The sequence below is a fragment of the Calonectris borealis genome, chromosome 12 (genome assembly GCF_964195595.1).
Source record: "Calonectris borealis chromosome 12, bCalBor7.hap1.2, whole genome shotgun sequence".
In the NCBI taxonomy this organism is placed as follows: Eukaryota; Metazoa; Chordata; class Aves; order Procellariiformes; family Procellariidae; genus Calonectris; species Calonectris borealis.
Window position 1 is genome coordinate 428,403 of NC_134323.1, and position 19,189 is coordinate 447,591.

Below are 19,189 nucleotides of genomic sequence, written 5' to 3' on the forward strand. Positions count from 1 at the left end.
CGCCCGGTCCGTCCCCGCCCCGCTCCCCCGCTCCGCCGCCGGTGCGCCCCCAAAAAGAGTCCGTGCCAAGCTGGGGTGCGGCTTTATTGGTGCCGGGAAAGGGTCGGGCGCGGCCCGTCCTCGCTCCTGCGCCGTCAGCTCGCTCCTCACCGGCGCTGGTTCAGCCCCGCCAGGTTCCTGATCTGCGGGGCAGAGGGAGAAGGGGGTTGAGCACCGGTGCCCCGGGGGGAGAGGCCGCGCTCCCCGCGGCACACAGGCCTTTGCCCAGCCCTGGAGGCTCCAGCGCTGCTGGGCTGCAAGTCGTGCTCCAGAGGAGGCCGCGGGGGCGCGGGTGCGAGGGGAGGCCCGTGTGCTGGGGAGTGAGAGGTGGGGGCGAAAGGCACCGGTCGTGGTCAGGGGACGGGGCGAGTGCACAAGGGCTGGAGGAAGATTGCCCTAGATCCAGCCACAGGCATCCCTCTGAGCTGAACCTGCTCTCTAGGTCAGTCGGTTTCAGCTTGGTTTTATTTCTGTGGCCACACAGACCCCGACACTGAATTTAAAGCCTTTGAGGCATTCAGCTTGCTCGTCCGTTTTGCAGAGACCTGGAGAGCTCAGCACGCCTGTACAGCCGTACACTCACTGCACCTGTACAGCACCCTTGGACGTGGGAGGTCCGGACCGGTTGCCCCTAATAGTTAATGCACTGGGATGATTTTGCCCTAAAACCAGCTGGCTGCAACCCGCCCCCCCTCAGAAGCAGCCCAGTTCCTCCTGTTCATCGGCGCAGTGGATCTGCTGCACGGACAGACTAAACATCCGCTAAGAGGAGACGTCTCGGACCCGGACCGCGGGGATGCCATCCGCAGGAGAGCATCGCGCCGACGCACAAGAGCACAAAGGGAGCTCGGGGATTTCTGTAGCGGAGGATCCCTCTGGCATACCCAGGTGTGAAAGCAGGAAGAGGCTGAGAAATGCTAAAGATAGGAAACGATTCCACCACAACTGCAGGGGGACGGAGGTGGGAGAAATTCTTGAGAACTCCTTCATACAGTAAAAATTACTTCTAATTTATGTTCCAGCCTGTTTGTCTCGTACTGGTACAAGGAAAACATATTTCTGATAACAAGGAAATCACTTTGCTCCTAAATGCAATGGGAGTTGTCCAAAATATAATCACAGGGAGGCCCTGAAGCCCTTCAAAAATCATTCCTGGGTACACAAAGGATTGTTTCCTATCCCAGAGGAAGTGCAGCTCCCCCTGCACGGACACAAAGCAGTCCAGGATGCTACCAAGAAGTGAATGAATTCTTGGAAGGACACTGCAGTCCTTCCTGAACTGAAACAGCTTGAGGAAGTCGCCCTGCTGTGGCTCAGGGACAGGTGCCACCTCCTGCGCGTCCATGGGGGCATGGACCTTCCGTCAATATCTCCAGCGCGGGGACTGGCGGAGGAAGAGATCTCGTGACAAGCGACGGAGAACGCTTGTATTTATTCTGATCGCCTGTCTCTCATCCCTAAAGCTCACCCTGCAGCTTCAGACTTAATTTTTTATGCTCTATTACAAGTTCTTTCACCACAAAACAGTGAACTAACCCCAAACTACCCAGAAAATCATCCTTATATGTAGTTAAGATATGAAAAACAATTCTTTTCACGCTGTCCTCTAGATTTGGGAGGAAAAACATGCTGACATTGGGCATGGAAGGGACCAGAAACAATTCTGCCCTTACAGCCCTGCTGGTTTCAGCATTACTTACAGTAACTGCAGCTCCCATCAGGCCCTGGACAACTGCTTCTCCGGTTGACTGTACCTAGGAGACACAAGGAGAACATGAGCTTTTGCTTTCTTCTGCAGTTACACTTGTGGCCACCCAAACACAGAGGCATAATGCACAACAAACATGTATTTGCCTCAGAAAGGTGCTGACAGAAGCCAAGCACTGCAGGCAAACAATAGCCAGAGTAAGAAACATGGAAGAGATTTCCTGGGAATCTAACCTGGGCCAGTTGGTCTCCTAACCATCGGGCCAGTCTGACAAAGAGGGCGCCTACATGTCATTTTACTAGAAAATAAGCATTTATTGATGTTGATCCGACAGCACTTATGCAATCACCCGCCAGTACACAGTGGTCTCTCAGCAAACGTGTGGTCTGTGTGATTGAAAAGCCAGGTCTGTCTGCATATATATTTGTGGAGAAGGGGGATGCTGCACGTATACCTTGCCCATAACGTTACCTGATTAGCTGTATTGCCTATGTTCATGGCATCAGCTACTCTGTTTTCCAGGAAGCGCCAAGTCTCCTCGAAGTCAGGGGATGAATCCTGCATCATCACCAGTTCGGTGGTGTTGTAGATGCCAGTGAGCACAGCCCGACGGGTGTACCAGTTAAACTGCAAGGGCATGAAATGAGAGAGAGAGGGAAAGATGTGACCTGAATGCAGATCAAGAATGCAGCTCACGAAAGCAGACCGGAGAACGGCAAAGGAAGATAGCATACCGACAGCACATTCCTTCCCCACTTAAACTGTGTAACTCGTCTCTGTGATGCAGTGGGCCATCAGCCATCACTGACACCTGACAGCACAGCTGCTCCCGTGGCACCAGACAGAGGTCACAAGTACGGTGTCTAAAACTGCTGAACAAAATCCCCACCACCTGCTTCTGGCTGCAAGCAGGCACCTGCAGCAGACAGCAAGGAATTCTCCCTTGCCCAGCTAGCGGCTGTGTGTGGTGCAAGAGTCATCTTTGCTTTACAGACTGCTAGGAAGCAATGCAAAGCTCCGATTCTAGATCGGATTAGATGAGAAACGGCTATATTTAGTACTGAACTTGAGCTGCAGTTCGCACCAGTACAAGCATGAAGAAATGGAACGAACAGAGGACAGAACTGTGCGAGATGGCACACAGGCATACACCTTTCCCAAATCCTGTCATTGAAATACCAGTACCGCCTGTTGAATGCCTAAATGCATCAGCACACTGCTGGCAGCAATGCTGTCGGATGCGTTACAACAATAGGTTACACAATGCAAAGATGCACAAGTAACTCAAACTCTTCAGTTTTTCCAGTTGCACTTGCACCACTGGCAGACAAAATATATAAACATTTTTAAAAACGAGTCTTCAACTTCATTTGCTGCTATTACAGTGAGTAAACTATTTGGGTACCTGGAAAAAATACTGGTTGTTCCATTCACAATTACAAAGCAACTGAGAAATGAAAACACCGGCCTTGATTTGAAAACAACAGTTGGCTCGAAAGCTGTACTGTCTGCACCATGACCTGCAACTTTTGACGGGGGGAGAAACATGAGGGATGCTGGCACTTGCAGCTGGATCTCTCGGGTGCCTGAGACCAAACTGTTTATGTTGATTCTCCTCCTGCTCCGAAAAAACCACCTGAAGGGGTCTCTGAGGCATGGGCATACTCTACCTAGCTCCTGGCGTGAAGAGGGCTCCACTGTGAGTGATGTTAAACCCCTTTACTGAGAAAAAGGGAGGGGGCTCAGCATCACAGCTTCCCAAGAAAACTCTTGCAACCGGTCAGAAGGTGCAAACAAAAGACAAATTTCAGAACCTCTCCTACTCTCTGCATCGGTGAGGAGACTTTAGGAACAGCTCAGTGCAGACACTGACTCGGACGTGTTGATTTGACTTTCATAACCCGTAAGGGACTTGCAGTTCCTGATGCAATCACAGTCTTCCAGTTCTCTTCTGGTTTATTCCTTTATTTTTTCTGTCTTATTTATTTTTCACTGCAGTAGCTTCTCTTTTGTACTCAGATAAAAGAAGCTTATTAAAATAGTTTGTTAAAATGGTTCATTTAGCTCTTCCCATCTCTCCCTACATCTATATGAATTAAAGTAATTTATTAATTGCTTTAATGAAGGTTGTAATTTTCTTTTATTTCCTGCCAGAAAGATGAAAGCTTTAATAAGCTACTGGTATTTTTAGGTAGGTTCTTTAAAGGTTTTCAAGTTAAATCTGTAAATGCTACTGCTGGTGGAAGAGACAGCTGCTTCAACAGAGACGCTGCTTGCTCACTGAATACTGGATCAACTTCTTAAGTCTCAAAATCTCAACAATTTTGTCTGTGTCTTCAAAAAAAAAAGAGCACTTGAAAGAGTCTAGGAAAGTAGGTCCTTTTAATTTGCACTAATCCCATTGGCACTAATTTGCATTTAGTCCCATTGGCTCCTAAGTCTCTTTGGAAATTAGACTATAGCTTATAAGGACCCTTGGGTGCTTCTGAAAACGTCTTCTTCATTCACAAACGGATCATTTCAAGAGAGACGTGGCCTGATGCCTACTGCAACCCGTCATTTTGCTGAAGTGCCGAGGGGTAGAACCAGCCGGTCTGCGAAGCACAAAGACTTACGTCTGTGGACTGGTCTCCAGCATAGTGCCATATATCATCGATCATGCTGGTGAGGAGGTTGAGGCTGGAAGGGATGTTATGCGGGAGCAACAGGATGCTCAGAGCCTGCGAAGAAAACACACAGATAAATGGGAGAGTCGAAGAGAGAAGCATTAAGCTCTGCTCTGTTATCTTTTCCCTGTTGCTGTTGACTTGCCTCCAGCTCCCAGTGGCAAGTCCTCCCAGATCTTTTCAGCTAGCACCGGCCTTTCCAAGCGGCAGGATTTGTGGGGAATGTACGGTGTGGCAGCCGAGCTCAGTCCTCAGCCTGTACTGGAGCCCAAAGCTCCCTGCTCAGCTCAAACGCCACTGTGTTGTCTCTCCCGAGCTGCCTCTCCAGGCACGGAAACACAGCGCAGGCTGAGCTGACTCACACTTGTGCTGTGCCCCTACGGGTAGGGAGTCAAATCTCTCGTTTCTCTGAATTTGACTTTGAACTCGAAGCAGCTACCGAGGGCAGAACAGCCAGCCATAATGGCCCTACTGGGATCCTGCAGCCTTTGAACGTAATAACACAATGCCAGAAGAGTCACAAACCACCCACATCCTTCACAAGACAAGTTATGCTAATCTGGAACAAAAACATGAATCCTGTCTTCTCTCTCTGCAAGGAGCGCTGGATTCAGCTGCCCAGAGGCCAGCAGTGATTCTGGACAAGAGAGGCTGACGTTGCAGCAATCTTTGCAGCCCAAGGTTGGGAACTCTTTGCTTGTTACTGAGGCCACAATTCAATTCCCTTCTCACCCTGGGAAGAAAGGCTTGAGACTGAAATCTGAATTTTGAAGCACAGAGCCCTCCCAGTTCACAGATTTATCCTCAGCTTGCCAAGGATTTGTCATTCACACACTAGGCAGGCAGTTTCTTGCAACAAAGCAGTAGTTCCGCGTTTCCAGGCATCAGATGATACCAGTGCAACGGGAACAATGCTGCGAGGAGCCTGACTTGCAGCGACACTGCAAATGGGACTGAGCAGAGACACAGGTTATCCCCTGGGGATCCCAGATGGGTGGAGTAAATGACGGAGAGGCTTGCCTTTCTGGAACTGCAAGAAATAGTTGTTCTAAGGACACCTCTAACTGCCTTCTTCCAAGAGTGCTCTCCTCTTGAAGGGTATGAATCACTTGAAACCAGCGAGGGTTTCATTTCAAGCTTGAACTACTCTGGTGGAGAGACTACGTCGAAGGCCACAGAGTGTTTAAAATACACACAAAAAAGAGACAATCTTGGGGCCATTTTATACCTGGGGCCATTTCTCAATATATGGAATCAGCATCCTCAGTCTGGCTTCCACAGCATCTCTCAGGAATTGATCTGTAGGCTTCTTCCTGAGTGAGGAAAACAAAATACAAATATGAAGAACATCCCAAGTTAAACTCAATTCTGAACTTGAAAGATCGATCTTTTGCCTGCCTCAGCAATAGACATGCAAAGTATTATGTATCCTTCATGCCTCTGGTCCAACTCTGTATCTGAGAAGGTGGTTTTATTTGCGTAAATCACATTTTTTACTTAAAGTATCTGTGTCCCAGGTGCCTCTCTGTCTATCCAGTCCCCAAAGCCTGCCAAGGAAGATGCCTTTTCATACCCAATACTCACTCTGCTTCGCCCAACTGCACTAATTTTTGTTCCTGCTCCAGCAGCTCAGACAGCTTGGTGTTGCACTGAGACACAAAGTGCAGGATCAGTTCACTGCCATCACTGTGAAACATCCCTGCGGCAGCAACAGAGAGACCCAGGGTCTGTAGGGAAGAAGAGAGAAGCACAGACTGAGTCATAGCTAAGTAGGATCCAGCTAGAAAATACGTTTTATTTATTTTGTGAACGAAGTTATATGAATTTAAACAAAGCAACGCTGCATTAAAAAGCCCTTCCTGTAAGTTTTTCTCTCTTCAGGATCACTACTCTACATCGTGCCTTAGTTTAACTCTGACAGGGTTATCCTGGAGTAGCTGGGACGCATTCGTGCCCGGTACCATTTGCTGACTAGGGTGCATCGCCCAAGAGTATGTGGGGGAAGCATGCAGGCCTGGCTGTCTTTGGACTTCAGCTCCATCCAGTTTTCAACTGGTTCTTTGCTTCTCTCCCCACATACCTTGGCTCCCTCTGCAATGGCTTCTGCAGTCCAGCCATGTTCGGGCACAAACTCCAGCGCTGCTGTGAGGATTCGATGCTGCAGCTGCTCTTCGCTCTCATAGTCCTCAGACTCCTGGCCGCCCTGGCCAGTGTAACTATGAGAAGGTATTATTACAGTGAGGGGAACGTCACCATCAAACATCAGCAACCTGGACTCTGCCACTCACTCGCTGCCACTGCTGCACGCAGGCACGCTTTGAGATCTGCTTACTTAATTTAAATCTCACCTCCTCCTGTAAAATCCTTCCCTTTCCGGAAAAAGGATTCTTAACGAACCTTTGCCATGAGAGAAGAGAAAAATAAGGAAAGGCTCAATCTAGGTGCCTACCTGGAGACCAATCAGCCTCAGATTCCCCCTCCTTTTAAAAAAAGCTAAACTATAAGCTTTTCCAACGGGAGCTTTACAGTTATAGGCATATGGACAACATATTGTCCATATTTTGTGTAGATTTACACAAAAATCCAGAAGCGAAGGCTTGCGCTTTGCAGACCAGAGAGGTTCCCTCTTGAAAGCAAGTGCCATCCTGTCTCCACGGCAGACAGTGGAATTTGCGCTGTCACAGCAAACCAGCTCTCCAGCTGCTGCAGTCTGAGCCTCTATTAACTCTGGATCTCGTTGTCTCTGAGTTTCAGATGCGAGTTTCAGGAAAGCAAAGCCTTCTGATCCTGCCATCGGCAGGACGGCGCTAGAAACAGCTAGTGAGTTACCTGGGGCGAGGGCCCTGAGGTTCCTGTTCAGGCTGGTGATCGGTTGGATGTGAATCGAACTGCTGCTGAGAGGAAGATGCCAACGGCTCCTTCTTCTGCTCATCGGAGACTCTCCTCAGCACGGCTGAGGCCTGGAGAGGACGCTGTGGTGGGGAGAGCTGGCACCTGACCCCTAAAAGGGAAACCAAGAGAGTCAGGTGTCTCCTTCCAACAAGAGGAAGCACAGAAAATTAAAGGGAAGAAGAGAGTTGGGGTAAACACAGCTGAAAAGAACGGAAATTTGTAGAGACAGTCTTTTTTTACACTTCTGAGAAGCGTCCCTCTCAGCTGAGCTCACATTTACTTGATGAAACTAAAGTGACAACGTTTTGTGAGGAGAAGAACCGCGCAGATGGCACGTACTGCAAATAGAAAGGAGCTTCCCAATCTCGCACTGGAAACCAGGCGCACAAAGACGCGCTCAGCACGCCCTCTCTCCTTTTCAGCCCCGCCGCGCGGGGCAGTTTCAGGGCCAAGGAGGTGCGAGGGGCTGGCCGGGCGCCAGGCCCTGCACAGCCTCCTTCACCCAGGTCCTGCGCTCCCCACAGACACCCTCGCGGGCCAGGCTGCGTCCCTCCGGCCTCCCAGCCCGCCCGGGGCCCGCAGGCACCGCCGCCAGGCAGGCCCCGACCCGCCTTCAGGGCCTGGAACCGGGCCTGGGCCTGGGCCGGGAGCGGCCCCGCGGCCCCGTGCCGCCCCCTAGCGGCGGCCCGCCTCTGCCCTTCACCTCACCTTCCCCCGCCCCGCCCGGCCCCGCCCCGCCCGCCGCGCGCACCGCACGGGCACGCGCACGGGCACGCGCACGGGCACGGGCACGCGCACGCCCCCCCGCGCCCAGCCGCGCCCCCCGCCCCCTCACCCGCGCGGCCCCGCCACAGCCGCCAGCCCGCCCGCCGCAGGCTGCCCGCCGCCGCCGCCGCCATCTTGGAAGCGGGCAGAGGGCGATGACGTCGCGGGGGTGGGACGCGGCGGTGACGGCGTCAGACCGAGACGAAGGGAGCTGAGGCGAGGCGGGCGCGTCCGGAGGTGAGCGGGGCCGGGGCCGGGGCCGGGGCCCCTCTCCTCAGCGGTGGGGGCAGGCAGGGGGCGAGGGGCGCCTCCCGATGCTCTCCTTGTTTCCCTCCCGAGGCCTCGTCTGAGGCGGCCGCCGCGGCGGTGGGGAGTTCCTGTGTGAAATCCCTTCGCCTATCTTGTTCCTCGTCCCTGTAAGCCGTTCCCGGCTCTGTGATTCAGAGGTTTATTCTGCCCTTTCTATATGAGGGGATGTACTTGAAATGTTCACCTGCTGTAGGGCCAGTGTAGTCGTTGCCTGCAGCCTTGGATCGCGTCCTGGGCCGCTGGAAGCTGCCTGCTGTGCATCGCAAGGTAGGGAGCGCTCAGGAGGCTCTAGTGTAAAGTTTTGGCGTGCTGTATGCGGTAGCTTTTTAATCTGTTGAAGCTGGAAGCCTCCAGTATTGTTTAAAGCTCCTTTCTTGTTCTGTTTTGGGCAGTTCTGTTCCTCAAGGACTGTTAAATGCGTGTGAAATTGAGATAAGGTCCCCTCCCCACGCCCAGCCCGGTGCCTACCCCGGATCCAGCCCTTGGGCCTCCTCCCTGGCACAGTACAAAGCAGCCGATCCCAACCGGCGGGAATCCTCCTCGGTGTGATGGAGGAGAGCGCTGCTCGCTGTCTTCACCGAGCCCTGGCCAGCCCGGCACTCGGGTGGTTGGGCAAGCCAGGTCGTTGTAGTCTAGAGCTGGAGGTATTTAAAAGGAAGATGGCTGGTACACCAAATCTTCATTTTAAATAAATTCCACCTTCTACTGGAAAATAGAGAGGGAGGAAAATATCCCTCCCATCCTACTCTCAAGAACTTGGCTGTGCATGCTTTGATGGTAGCTCCTAGCCTTTACACTGGCTGAAGGCCGACATAATGTCATGTCTTTGAGGACTGCGGCAGCTTCCTACTTTCTTTAGGTTGCATCTCAAGGGATTGATGCAGGCTGGTGTTGCTGTTGATGTAGTTCGGGTTCTGAATGATCTTGAAAGGTCGCAACCTGCTGTTCTGAGAGGAAGGTGTGGCTTTGCATTTCTTTTTTTTTCCACATTAGCCTACAGCTTATGTATTTTTTGAGGTTGTCAGCCTTCTTCCTAGGAAAGGTCACTTTTTAATGGGGTTAATAAATGTGTTTACTAGTGTTGCTATCTGTTGTAGTCGCTTAGCTTGCGTTGCATACGCATTCAAGGCCAACTGTGAGACGCTATAACCTGTAGCGTACATGCAAGATCTTCCACTCCTTACCTGGTTGGCATTGTGGGCTGCGTTAGCACTAATTCCTACCAGAGTAGCTCAGACAAGGCGCAGAGTTGTCCCATTCTGAACTTGTTTGCAGTTTCCAGGAGAGAGGGGTCCACGGCATGTAGAGCCAGAGGAACAGTGGGTCAAAATCCACTCTGCACCTGACTGCAGGCCACTGAGTTAAATTTGGTACAGCATATCCGTAAGCTATGCTTTCATGACAACACGGTGGCAATGAGGCATTACCTAGGATGCGTAATGCAATGATCTGTGGTATCTTACTATTTCTGGTGTCTTATCTGGTATTTCTGGAGAGCTTACAACAGGCTCTTCCGAAGCAAGTGTGTGGTCTGTAGCTAATTGAAGATACACTGGGCAACTAGTGTGCTCACCGGTGCTCTCTGTTCTCTGTGGTCGTGTTAAATTAGAAAGAAGATAGGTTTGCGTTGGCTGAGCAGAGTGAAAGAGGTTAGGTAATTTGTTTCAGTAGCCGGTGCTGCTATGAGTACGGGTGATGGTATGATACTATTGTGACACTTCTATACTCCAGATTTTCTTTGGACTCTGTCAGGAATGCAATCTTTTATAAAACACTAGTGCAGACAGGTTTCTCAAAACTGTCACTTCATTGCACATTCTGTTCCCCTCCTCCCTCCGTGTAATTGCTCACCCAGCGCCACTGATGACAAGAGTTAGAAGAGCCTCAATCTCAAACACTGGGAATGCCGAAAGTTACTTTTTAAAATTTTTTTATATCTTTTCATGTACTGTGGAAGCAAACCCCACTAGGTCATGCCCTGAGTAGGAGAGAGAAGGCAATGTTTAATGCCAAATAGTTGTCACTAATCTGGAAATGCAGAAATTCTATGTATGTCTCTATTCAAATCTTTAAGAAAAACAGGTGAGTTTGGTGTTTGGGGTTTTTTTAAGCATGGCTTGCAGTCTCCCTGCAAAATTAGTCTCCGAACTGGAGAGAAACCAAGTTATGCCCTTAAGTGTAGCTATTTCTTAATGTCATGTTAACACTTGTCTTGCAGGATATCTGTGCTGCCTGAAAATAATCCCCATTTATTAAAACAAGTCGATGCTCTGTGATTAAGTCACAGTCCGCAGAGGTTCATGCCGCGCTTGGCACTTACCCTTCCTCTCTGTCTCCCCCCACCCGTTCCTCTCTCTGCTGCTGCCAGGTTTGCTGCAGCTGCGGAAATGGGGGAGTACGGAGTCGCGCCAGGCCAGCGTGTGGCCATCGTCTGGGACAGCTCCTCGCCGGTTGAAGCCTTGAAGGATTTGGTGGATAAAATTCAGATGCTGGTGGGAGCTGATAATCGTGTCTCTGTGGAAAACATTAATCAGCTGTCTCAGTGTAAGAATGAGCTTAATTTTTCACTGTTTCATTTAAAGGGAGAGGGTGCTTCTGTTGTGTGAGCTGACATCTTCCCTGGTTTGTAAGTCAGCATTCAGAACAACAATAGCACCTACTGCTAACTCTTACCACTGGCAGTAGAGCAAAGAAAGTGGTATACCCTGGTCGTGCTTCCTGTGGCTGGTGTCTTTAATCGGTTATCGCTGTTGTACGCAAGCATGAGAGATGAGAAGGGAGGTGGAACTGATGTATTAAGCAAAGCTGTGTGTGTATAAGTGTAAAATTGTACCATCTTCCTCCTTCTTTCTTTTCAGCGGCTCACAGGGAGTCCAGTTTCGATGTAATTCTCTCTGGCATGGTACCAGGGAGTACAGCGCAGCACAGTGCGGAGGTACTGGCAGAAATAGCTCGGATACTTAAGCCAGGGGGCCGTGTCCTCCTGAAAGAACCGGTGGTTACAGAATCAGGTGAGAGAATCCGCATCAGCCTTGCTTTCATGGCAACATAGCAATCCTTGTGAGGATTAGGCTGAAATGGAAAGGACAGGAACCCTGACTGATGTTCAGAGATTTTCGTTCTCCTGACACAGTAACCTGAATAGCAAGGTTTTTATCCTGTATTTCAACTGGTAGCAGTCAAAGATGTTTGCAGTCACTCTCCTCCTATCGAAAGTGCTGGATAGGCTTGTTCCTAAACAATGCTGAAAAACTCAGGGACACTGATCTTCTCCTAGGGCGTGTAATGTTAAATAGTTGCAGATGATGTGTTTCTGAGGAGCTTCTGAAGTGATTTTAAAGACAGGTGACAAATGCCAAGAGAAGCTGTCCCAGAAGCCAGCTGAGAAATAGTCCAAACACTTCTATCTTTTCTGGATAAGTTTTAAGAGTAAAGCCAGAGTGCCTGCCATGGGACAGCTGGAGGAACACACGAGGAGGTGAACACAAGATTATTTCTCTGTGTTATACTTGATCTGCATTCAAACCTTGCTGGCATAGGGAGGTAGTTTAGGATGGAAGTGGGAAATAATATGCCACCTGATAAGAACAGAAGCATCTACGCTGACCGTGTTTCTGTTGGCACCATCTACAGTACTGAAAATGGTGATGTCAGTGGCAGCAGAAATGCCTTCTTCAGGTTGGGAAGGTTTGCCAATGCTTTGAAGCTGGCAGGGGCTCTGTGGTGCAAGTGGTACCTTAGGGGTGCGGGGAACACTTCTGGGATAGGACAAAGAACATGCAAAATCTGGAGTACGTGAGGTTTCTTTTTTCCAAAGTCACATCTGACAAGCTGGAATTCGGTGGACTTGGGTTAAAGTGCAAGTGGGACTAGTGAGAGAGGGTGAATGGATTCTGTTCAGCACAATCCTGTGCCCAAGTGAAGAAGCCTGTAATGAATTTCTGATTAAATGGTGATTGTAATAGCTTTTGCCTATGAGAACAGGGCTCTTGAATGTTATGTTTCTGAATGCAATGTTCATTTAGGAGTCCATGTTTTGAAAACTTCATGAGTTGTTCACTTTAATATGTGAAAATGTTTTGGGGGATTTTGTTGTTTGGGTTTTGGGGTGGGGTTTTTTTATCTTTTTTTGGTGGGTGTAAATTGGGTTGAGGAAGGTTTTGGCATATATAGAAAAGAACTGGAGCTAGAACGGCTTTGGAAATGAGGCTGTTATTTTAATGAACAAGCTGCTTATGCTTTTTCTGTTTTGTTCCTGCTGTCAACTAGAAAGGGCCCAATTTTAAAGCAGAGGTTTGTCTTGAGTACTTCCTTCTAAAGCTCTTGCTCTTCCAGGTTTCTCAGTGACCTCTCTTCTTGTTCTTCCCTCCTCCTACTTCCTGCTTTTGTGTCTTCCAGGAAACAACAGCAGAATCAAGACAGCAGCCAAACTCCCTACAGCTCTGACTCTCTCTGGGTTGGTGGAAGTGAAGGAGGTACGTATGTACTGACTGCTTACAGAAACTCCCCCATGCAGTTACCTTGAAATGTAGGTGGCGATTCCTGGGGACTTGCTGGGTGACAAGGTGTTTAGCTACTCTGGTTTACTGTAAATGTGCATGGACACTGCCTGCCACAAACTTTAGTTACTGCAAAGGTAGTGTTTTTCTTTAGGATTGAAAATACCAATTGTCTGTGTTCACTGGAATGCTGGATTGGGTGCTGAAATAAGGGGGTTTGCGTCAGGTTAACCTAAAACCTTACATTGCAGCTGCAAAAGGAAGCGTTGACCCCGGAGGAGGCCCAGTCGGTTCGAGAGCATTTGGGTTACCAAGGCAATGACCTTCTCATTGTTCAGATAGAAGGCAGGAAGCCCAATTTCGAAGTGGGATCCTCAAGTCAGCTCAAACTTTCCTTTGCCAAGAAACCTGGTCCTTCAGGTAAGGAATGGTGCCTGCTAAATGTCTGGCAGCTAATTTGCTGCCTCTCAGGTGACAAGCATCCCTGGGGATAGGGAGACAGCTATGGCATAGGGAGTACTACAGTAAAAACCTGTGAAGTGAGGCTTTCCAAAGTTGTTTGAACTCTCTTTGTCGGGAGTAGATGGAGCAAAGGCTGGAGTAACTACTATTTCTTCCTGTGTTTTGGCTCCAGGAAAACCCTCTGTGGACCCAGCCACTGCCAAGCTGTGGACACTCTCTGCCAATGATATGAATGACGAAGAGATGGTATCTGATCTTGTTTGTGAGGCTTTGCTGTTGTCCCTTCTCTCTCCTCTTCTTTCCTATTCTAAATAGTTTCAGTCGTGCCTCTTGGGAAGCTTTACAACTTAAGTCGTAGAAAAGTATCCCCAGGGCAAAATATCTCATCTACTATGTGAGGTCTTGAGAGCCCAGAGGTGTGGTGAGGGCGGAGAGGAGACATGGATAAGAGGGCACAGCTGCAGCACTTTTAATGCTAGTGCTACAGATAACACCATTTCTTTGAACATAACACAGCAATGTCATTCCTTACTGACAAGTCAGTTTCCTGCATGTTATCTTCCATGGTATGTTTTCAGGATCTTTTGGACTCTGATGAGCTGTTGGATTCAGAGGATTTGAAAAAGCCAGATCCATCGTCCCTCAGAGCTCCATCCTGCAAAGAAATGGGCAAAAAGAAAGCCTGCAAGAACTGGTCAGTGCTGGGATTAGCATATGGGTGAACCTTTTAACTGTAACATTAAACCCTTAGAGTTGGATGGATTTTAAAAAGATTGTAGACACTTTGCTGTTCTTCACAGCATAATTCTCTTGGTTCATGTCCTTTCTTACCTTAACTATTTGAATGTAAATACAAATACAGTGAGAACTGACTAGCCATACCAAAACTGCTATAAATTACCACACTGATAAGAACAACAGTCTTCTTGAAGGTGGCTACACAGTTTGTCCAGCCTTGACTAAAACCCTGGTTTCTAAGATTTCAAGGAGAAATAGCCCACATAGCAAGTGCTGTAGAGTAATTTCCCACTCAGTTTATACTCAAGGAGTGTGTTTCAACACTTGTTATACAAACCATGATGTTGAAGAACAAAGTGAAGAGTGTGAGAGTCCTGGAGTCAGCCGTGTCGTGTGACAGAGCGAGGGCTGTTGCGTGTGAGTAGGGCTGGGACAAGTGTTGATGACTCACAACCTTTAAGCAGAAAGATGCAGGTGATTTCTTTATTTTTCTACAGCACATGTGGCCTGGCTGAAGAGTTGGAACAGGAGAAGAAAAGCTCACAGCCCAAATCTGCCTGTGGAAATGTAAATAGTCATTTTTGTTTCTATACTGTGGTTTGCAGTACGTGATTTGTGCCCAAGAACTGTTTTCTCTAGTGACTGCTCCCTAAGCTGGCGTACTGCTTTCAAACACTGCTTGTGTGGCTTCTGCGGAGCTTCAGCCTGTTGCCCCGTGCCCACATGCTCCCTACCAGTGCGTGCTGTCTGTTCCAGCGCGAGTGCCAGCTCTGGCCCTGCAGGAGCCAGAGTGAACAGCGAACCTCTGCCTCCCTGCTCCTGTGCTAACCGGTGATCTGCTCAGGGAAGATCACCTTATGGGAGCACAGGGGGACCTGGTTGTGGTTAGGGGGCTGCCCAGGCCCAGCATGCAGCCGTGCCCGAGCACACGAGCTGGGGTGAAAACTCGCTTCTTCCATGTGAGCACAGTGCCCTGCACAGCTCTCTAACCGCGCTAACCAGACGTATTGAGAGGGGGTAGAAAGGAGGCGGTTTCTGTGCTGTTACATGCCGAGGAGCATGTCATCTCCTAAGCTGGAAAACCGTATCACATGGGGAGAGAACTGAAAACTTCCAGTTTCACCCCTGATTACAGAAGGTGCTTTTCTTTCTCTTGCCAGTGCTACCTGGGGGATGCATTCCGCTGTGCCAGCTGCCCTTACCTGGGGATGCCTGCCTTCAAGCCTGGGGAGAAGATTCTCCTGAAAGAGAACCAGCTGCATGATGCCTAATAAAGATGTCTCTGGATGTCCTGCGAAGGACTCCTCTGCTTCTCCATCAGTCTGAGGTTCTTCCTGCAGTCCTCATCCTCTCAAACTCACGTTCTCTGGCCAATACTCCTCGTGGGGAGGGACACTGTGGGCACTGACACTGCTGTGAGCTCATCACTTGTAATCAACCTTGGGCTACCTGATAATCTTCGGTGACAAGTGGTCTCGTGTATTAGACTTCATGTTATGCCTTGTTTTAGCTGGCTTGACTTGGTACTGGGACGCTGGCTGTCACAGCACGTCCCACCAGCAGAGGGAAGCAGAATCAAGCGTCAGGCTGACCTCATGTGCGTGTGGCAGGACTGGTACTTCCCCATGCCCGTGTTAATTACTGCTCTAATTTGCTTTGGTTTTCCCTGATGAATCAGCAGCTCTGGCTCAGCTCTCAGGGTGACATTGCACTCCTGCTCTCTTTGAAATTTGAACCTGCAGTTCCTTACCACGTGAAGGTGGCTCGGGAGCTCCCGTTGCGAGTCAGGAGCAGCGAGTACACTTGGCAGTATGTACTCTTAGCAGCGTGTGTGAACTCCTTGGTACAGTCTGGCAGGCGTGATGAATTTCCAAGGGTTTAGGCAGCCTGCCGATGATATCCTCTGCCCCCACCTATTTCCATCAAAATGACAAAGATTCAGTCCCACTGAGAAAACTCCTGCCCTTAAGGCAGGCAGCAGATTAAACAAGATCTGTCTTGTCCTCCCACACCTTTCTGTCCAACATGAACTGATAACACAAGGGCAATCTGAGACTGTTGCCTCTCGGTGGTTACCAAGTGAGTTACCTGCAGTGTCCAATAAGTAAGAACATAGCAATAACTTAATTTCTAGATGATCTGTGGTCACCATCTGCTTCCACTCCGCGAGATACTGACTACTCTTTATTTATTTGCATAACTACTGCTAGTGAAGCATCCGTGCAGATGCGGGATGAGGGAGCTGTTCATGTTCTGTGCCAGGCTTTTCACCCAGGGAGGGAGAGGAGGAAAACCCAAAGCTGGTGTCTCAACGGGGATTGCTTTGTTTGGAGCTCTTGCTCTACAGGATGTGACTGCTGCTTGTTGTGCTACCTGAGTTACACATTAAACTCGCAGAGGGAGCTGGGTTGAAAGGCTGTTCTGTTCTTGAAATAAAAGTGACCAATAGTAAAGTGTTTGTTTTAAGACTGGTATTAGTGGCAGTCTAAGCGCGTCTCTCTTTACTCAGCCTCTCAGTGATTTCTGGAACCGTTTAAACGTTGGGTTGCATCTTGGAGTTCTCCATAAATTGTTCCACTGAAAACATGACTCGAATACGTGATGCCCACTGGAAAGAACAGAATCAAGCAGCCTAGATGAACTTTTTTATTCGGTCTAGATTTCAGAAAGAGGCTTTCTCCTGGCTGAGTAAGGAGAAGGCGGCTTGCAGGGAGAGAAGGGAGGGAGTCCTCGAGGTGTGCCAAGCACCCTGTGTGGATCGAGAGGCAGGCGCTGTGGTGTGAGCTGTGTAGTACTTAGTAGTACTGAGTAAATACTGTAGTATTTACCTGGGAGCCAGAGGGGAATATGAGGCACTAGTGGCAACGGAGACCTCTGAGAGCTTGTATATAGAGAGACTGCTGCCCTCCAGTGAGAGCACGGCTTTCCCAGACCCCTTCCTCACCCTCCTCCCGAGTCCCTGCCTCTGTCATCAGCGAGAACAACTCCCAAGGAGACACAAATCTTGTGATAAACCTCCTGTCCAACGAACCTGTTAGTGCTCCCATCTTATGAACTGAAGAAATGGGTAAAAGCCTCTGCACACCTATGACCTTTTGGGGGTTTTATTGCCTTTTTTCAGCCTCATTGGTAGCGGAAGTCTCTGCAAATCTCCATATGAAAGGTTCTTGATAAAGGCAGCCCTTAACCTGAACTCTGCTTTCCTTTCAGGAGTAAATAAGATAAGAGAGGGAGGAGGCAGTGGCAGGAGCTTTTGTTCTACAGTGATTCACTGAACTGGAATTTAAACAAGCTAGAAGCACTTTCAGATACTGCTGAGTTCAGTTAATGATGGTTAAGGCTGTACAATCTTGTTCTTTTTAAATAGTGTCACTCGCTCTCGCTGTGTGAGAGGCCCTCAAAGGGTGACAATTTAGCAATGGAGCATCGGCTGGGTGGGAATATGCTCCTATCAGGTGGGTTTTGAGGAGTATTTATCCTTTTAGCCCCCTTCCCTTGTCTGCTACAGCCTCCAGCCACCCTGGCTGCCCTCCCCTCCTCCTTCCACCCGTGGTCCTTGGGTCTGGCTGCCCACCCCGTGCCTGGGAGGGTGGCACTTGTCTCTAGTAAGCAAGCTGAGGCTGTGCCTAGAATAGAACAGTATATTTCCGTTAGAAGGGACCTACAATGATCATCTGACCCAACTGCCTGACTAATTCAGGGCTGGCCAAAAGTTAAAGCATGTAGTTAAGGGCATTGTCCAAATGCCTCTTAAACACTGACAGGCTCTGGGCATCGACCTTGGGGCTGGAAGGACAAACTGATCTTGGCAGACAGGGTTCAGGCCCTGAGGTGCTGTTGAGCCCGCTCTGCGACAGGGCAATTCTGCAGGGGTCTCCAGCGGACGCTTCAAACATGCCCTGCAGCAGAGTGAAGTCACTGTCACTTCAGCCATTTTCAGTGAAGCTTCTCTGATTTTTCTCCTAGTAGCTGACCTCTTCCCGTGTTCCTCTGAACTCTTTGGTCCAGGCAGCTGGAGCCACGCTCTCTCCGAGTGGCCCCGGGTTGGAGACCCAGCGCCAGGTAAGGCCCGTGGGGAGTGCAGGACTGACCTCGCATCTCAAACGAGGCTGCTGAGAGCAGGAGGGACTAAAAATCACACAGAGCAAGTTGTGCAGCTGCGTGCGTGCTGGAACGGGGCCTCTGAGCGCCTGCTGCCTTGGGCCAGGCCCCTGAGACCTTCCTGGATCCGGCCATTGCTGTCTTCCATCATTTCAGTTGTGGACTTGCTCCTACATCTCCTACCACGCACTTTTTGTTGTAAGATCTTTTACTCTTTGTGTGATGGTTTTGCAGCATCGTTCAGGCAGTTTTATTTCTTTTGAGGGATTGCATCATCCATCGCCCTCTGAAAGCGTCCCCTCTGCACTGCCGCGTCGGGGAGTGTTTCACAGCACTGCAGGCAAACGGCATGCAAGGGCTGGGCACTGCCAAGACAAGCATCTACTTGTCCCCTTCTTGGTGGCTATAAGTCTGGCTTGTTGGCAGCCTCATCCTCCCCGTTGTTCCTCCTCCAAGCCAGGGCCCCGGGGCAGCCTGGGGGATCCCACCCACATCAGGACGGGATTTGGGGCTGCGACATGTAGACAAGAGGGGCCAAGGGCACGGGGTTCGTTCCAGGACTGTCACCATAGGAATTCCCTCACCTCACCTCTTCCTATTTCCACTTGTGCAGCACAAAGAAGACAGACATGTTTTTTCTCCCGGCTGCAGAAGTGCAGAAAGCCGTCCAACGTGATGGATGCAGGTCCTGAGCGCAACTGGATTGTAAGCAGGAGTTACAGGGGACCGGCAGAGGCCCTGGTGCAGGGGGGATGGACGTGCCTCTCCTGCCCCCGATTTGCTCTTGGACAGGCTGTTTCCCACCTCCAGCCATGTCCGAGGGTTTTTTTGCCAGCTTTTCTGCTCCACTGTCTCCCTCCAGCGGCTGCGCCTGCTCAGGATGACCTGGTCCTCATCCCGCCAGCTCTGCGGACCCCAGCACGCAGCAAAGCCCTGTGCCGTCGGCTTCTCCTCCCAGCACCACTGGAACCGGTCCTGGTGAGCGTCATCTTGGGGACATAGAAATAGTC

At 49.9% G+C, this 19,189-nt stretch overlaps 2 protein-coding genes across 3 annotated transcripts; one reads left to right on the forward strand and one right to left on the reverse strand.

The window, feature by feature from the left end:
* Positions 1–66: 66 nt before the first annotated feature.
* On the reverse strand, positions 67–8,227 carry COQ9 (coenzyme Q9). The gene is made up of 9 exons (XM_075160775.1): positions 8,141–8,227; positions 7,243–7,414; positions 6,494–6,629; positions 5,998–6,140; positions 5,642–5,726; positions 4,363–4,467; positions 2,219–2,374; positions 1,740–1,793; positions 67–182 (listed from the first exon to the last, which is right to left on the reverse strand). Exons 1-9 carry the CDS (start codon positions 8,202–8,204, stop codon positions 147–149), a joined length of 951 nt encoding a protein of 316 aa, XP_075016876.1. The 5' UTR covers positions 8,205–8,227; the 3' UTR covers positions 67–146.
* On the forward strand, positions 8,157–16,544 carry CIAPIN1 (cytokine induced apoptosis inhibitor 1). 2 transcript variants are annotated; one of them, XM_075160777.1, is made up of 9 exons: positions 8,157–8,307; positions 10,748–10,923; positions 11,238–11,390; positions 12,778–12,854; positions 13,130–13,298; positions 13,513–13,586; positions 13,919–14,034; positions 14,576–14,645; positions 15,239–16,544. In XM_075160777.1, the coding sequence occupies exons 2-9, from the start codon at positions 10,767–10,769 to the stop codon at positions 15,347–15,349; spliced, it is 927 nt and encodes a 308-aa protein (XP_075016878.1). In that variant the 5' UTR covers positions 8,157–8,307; positions 10,748–10,766; the 3' UTR covers positions 15,350–16,544. The 2 variants fall into 2 exon arrangements, with proteins under 2 accessions (XP_075016878.1, XP_075016877.1); XM_075160776.1 differs by lacking the exon at positions 8,157–8,307 and adding an exon at positions 8,578–8,646.
* The last annotated feature ends 2,645 nt before the right edge of the window (positions 16,545–19,189 follow it).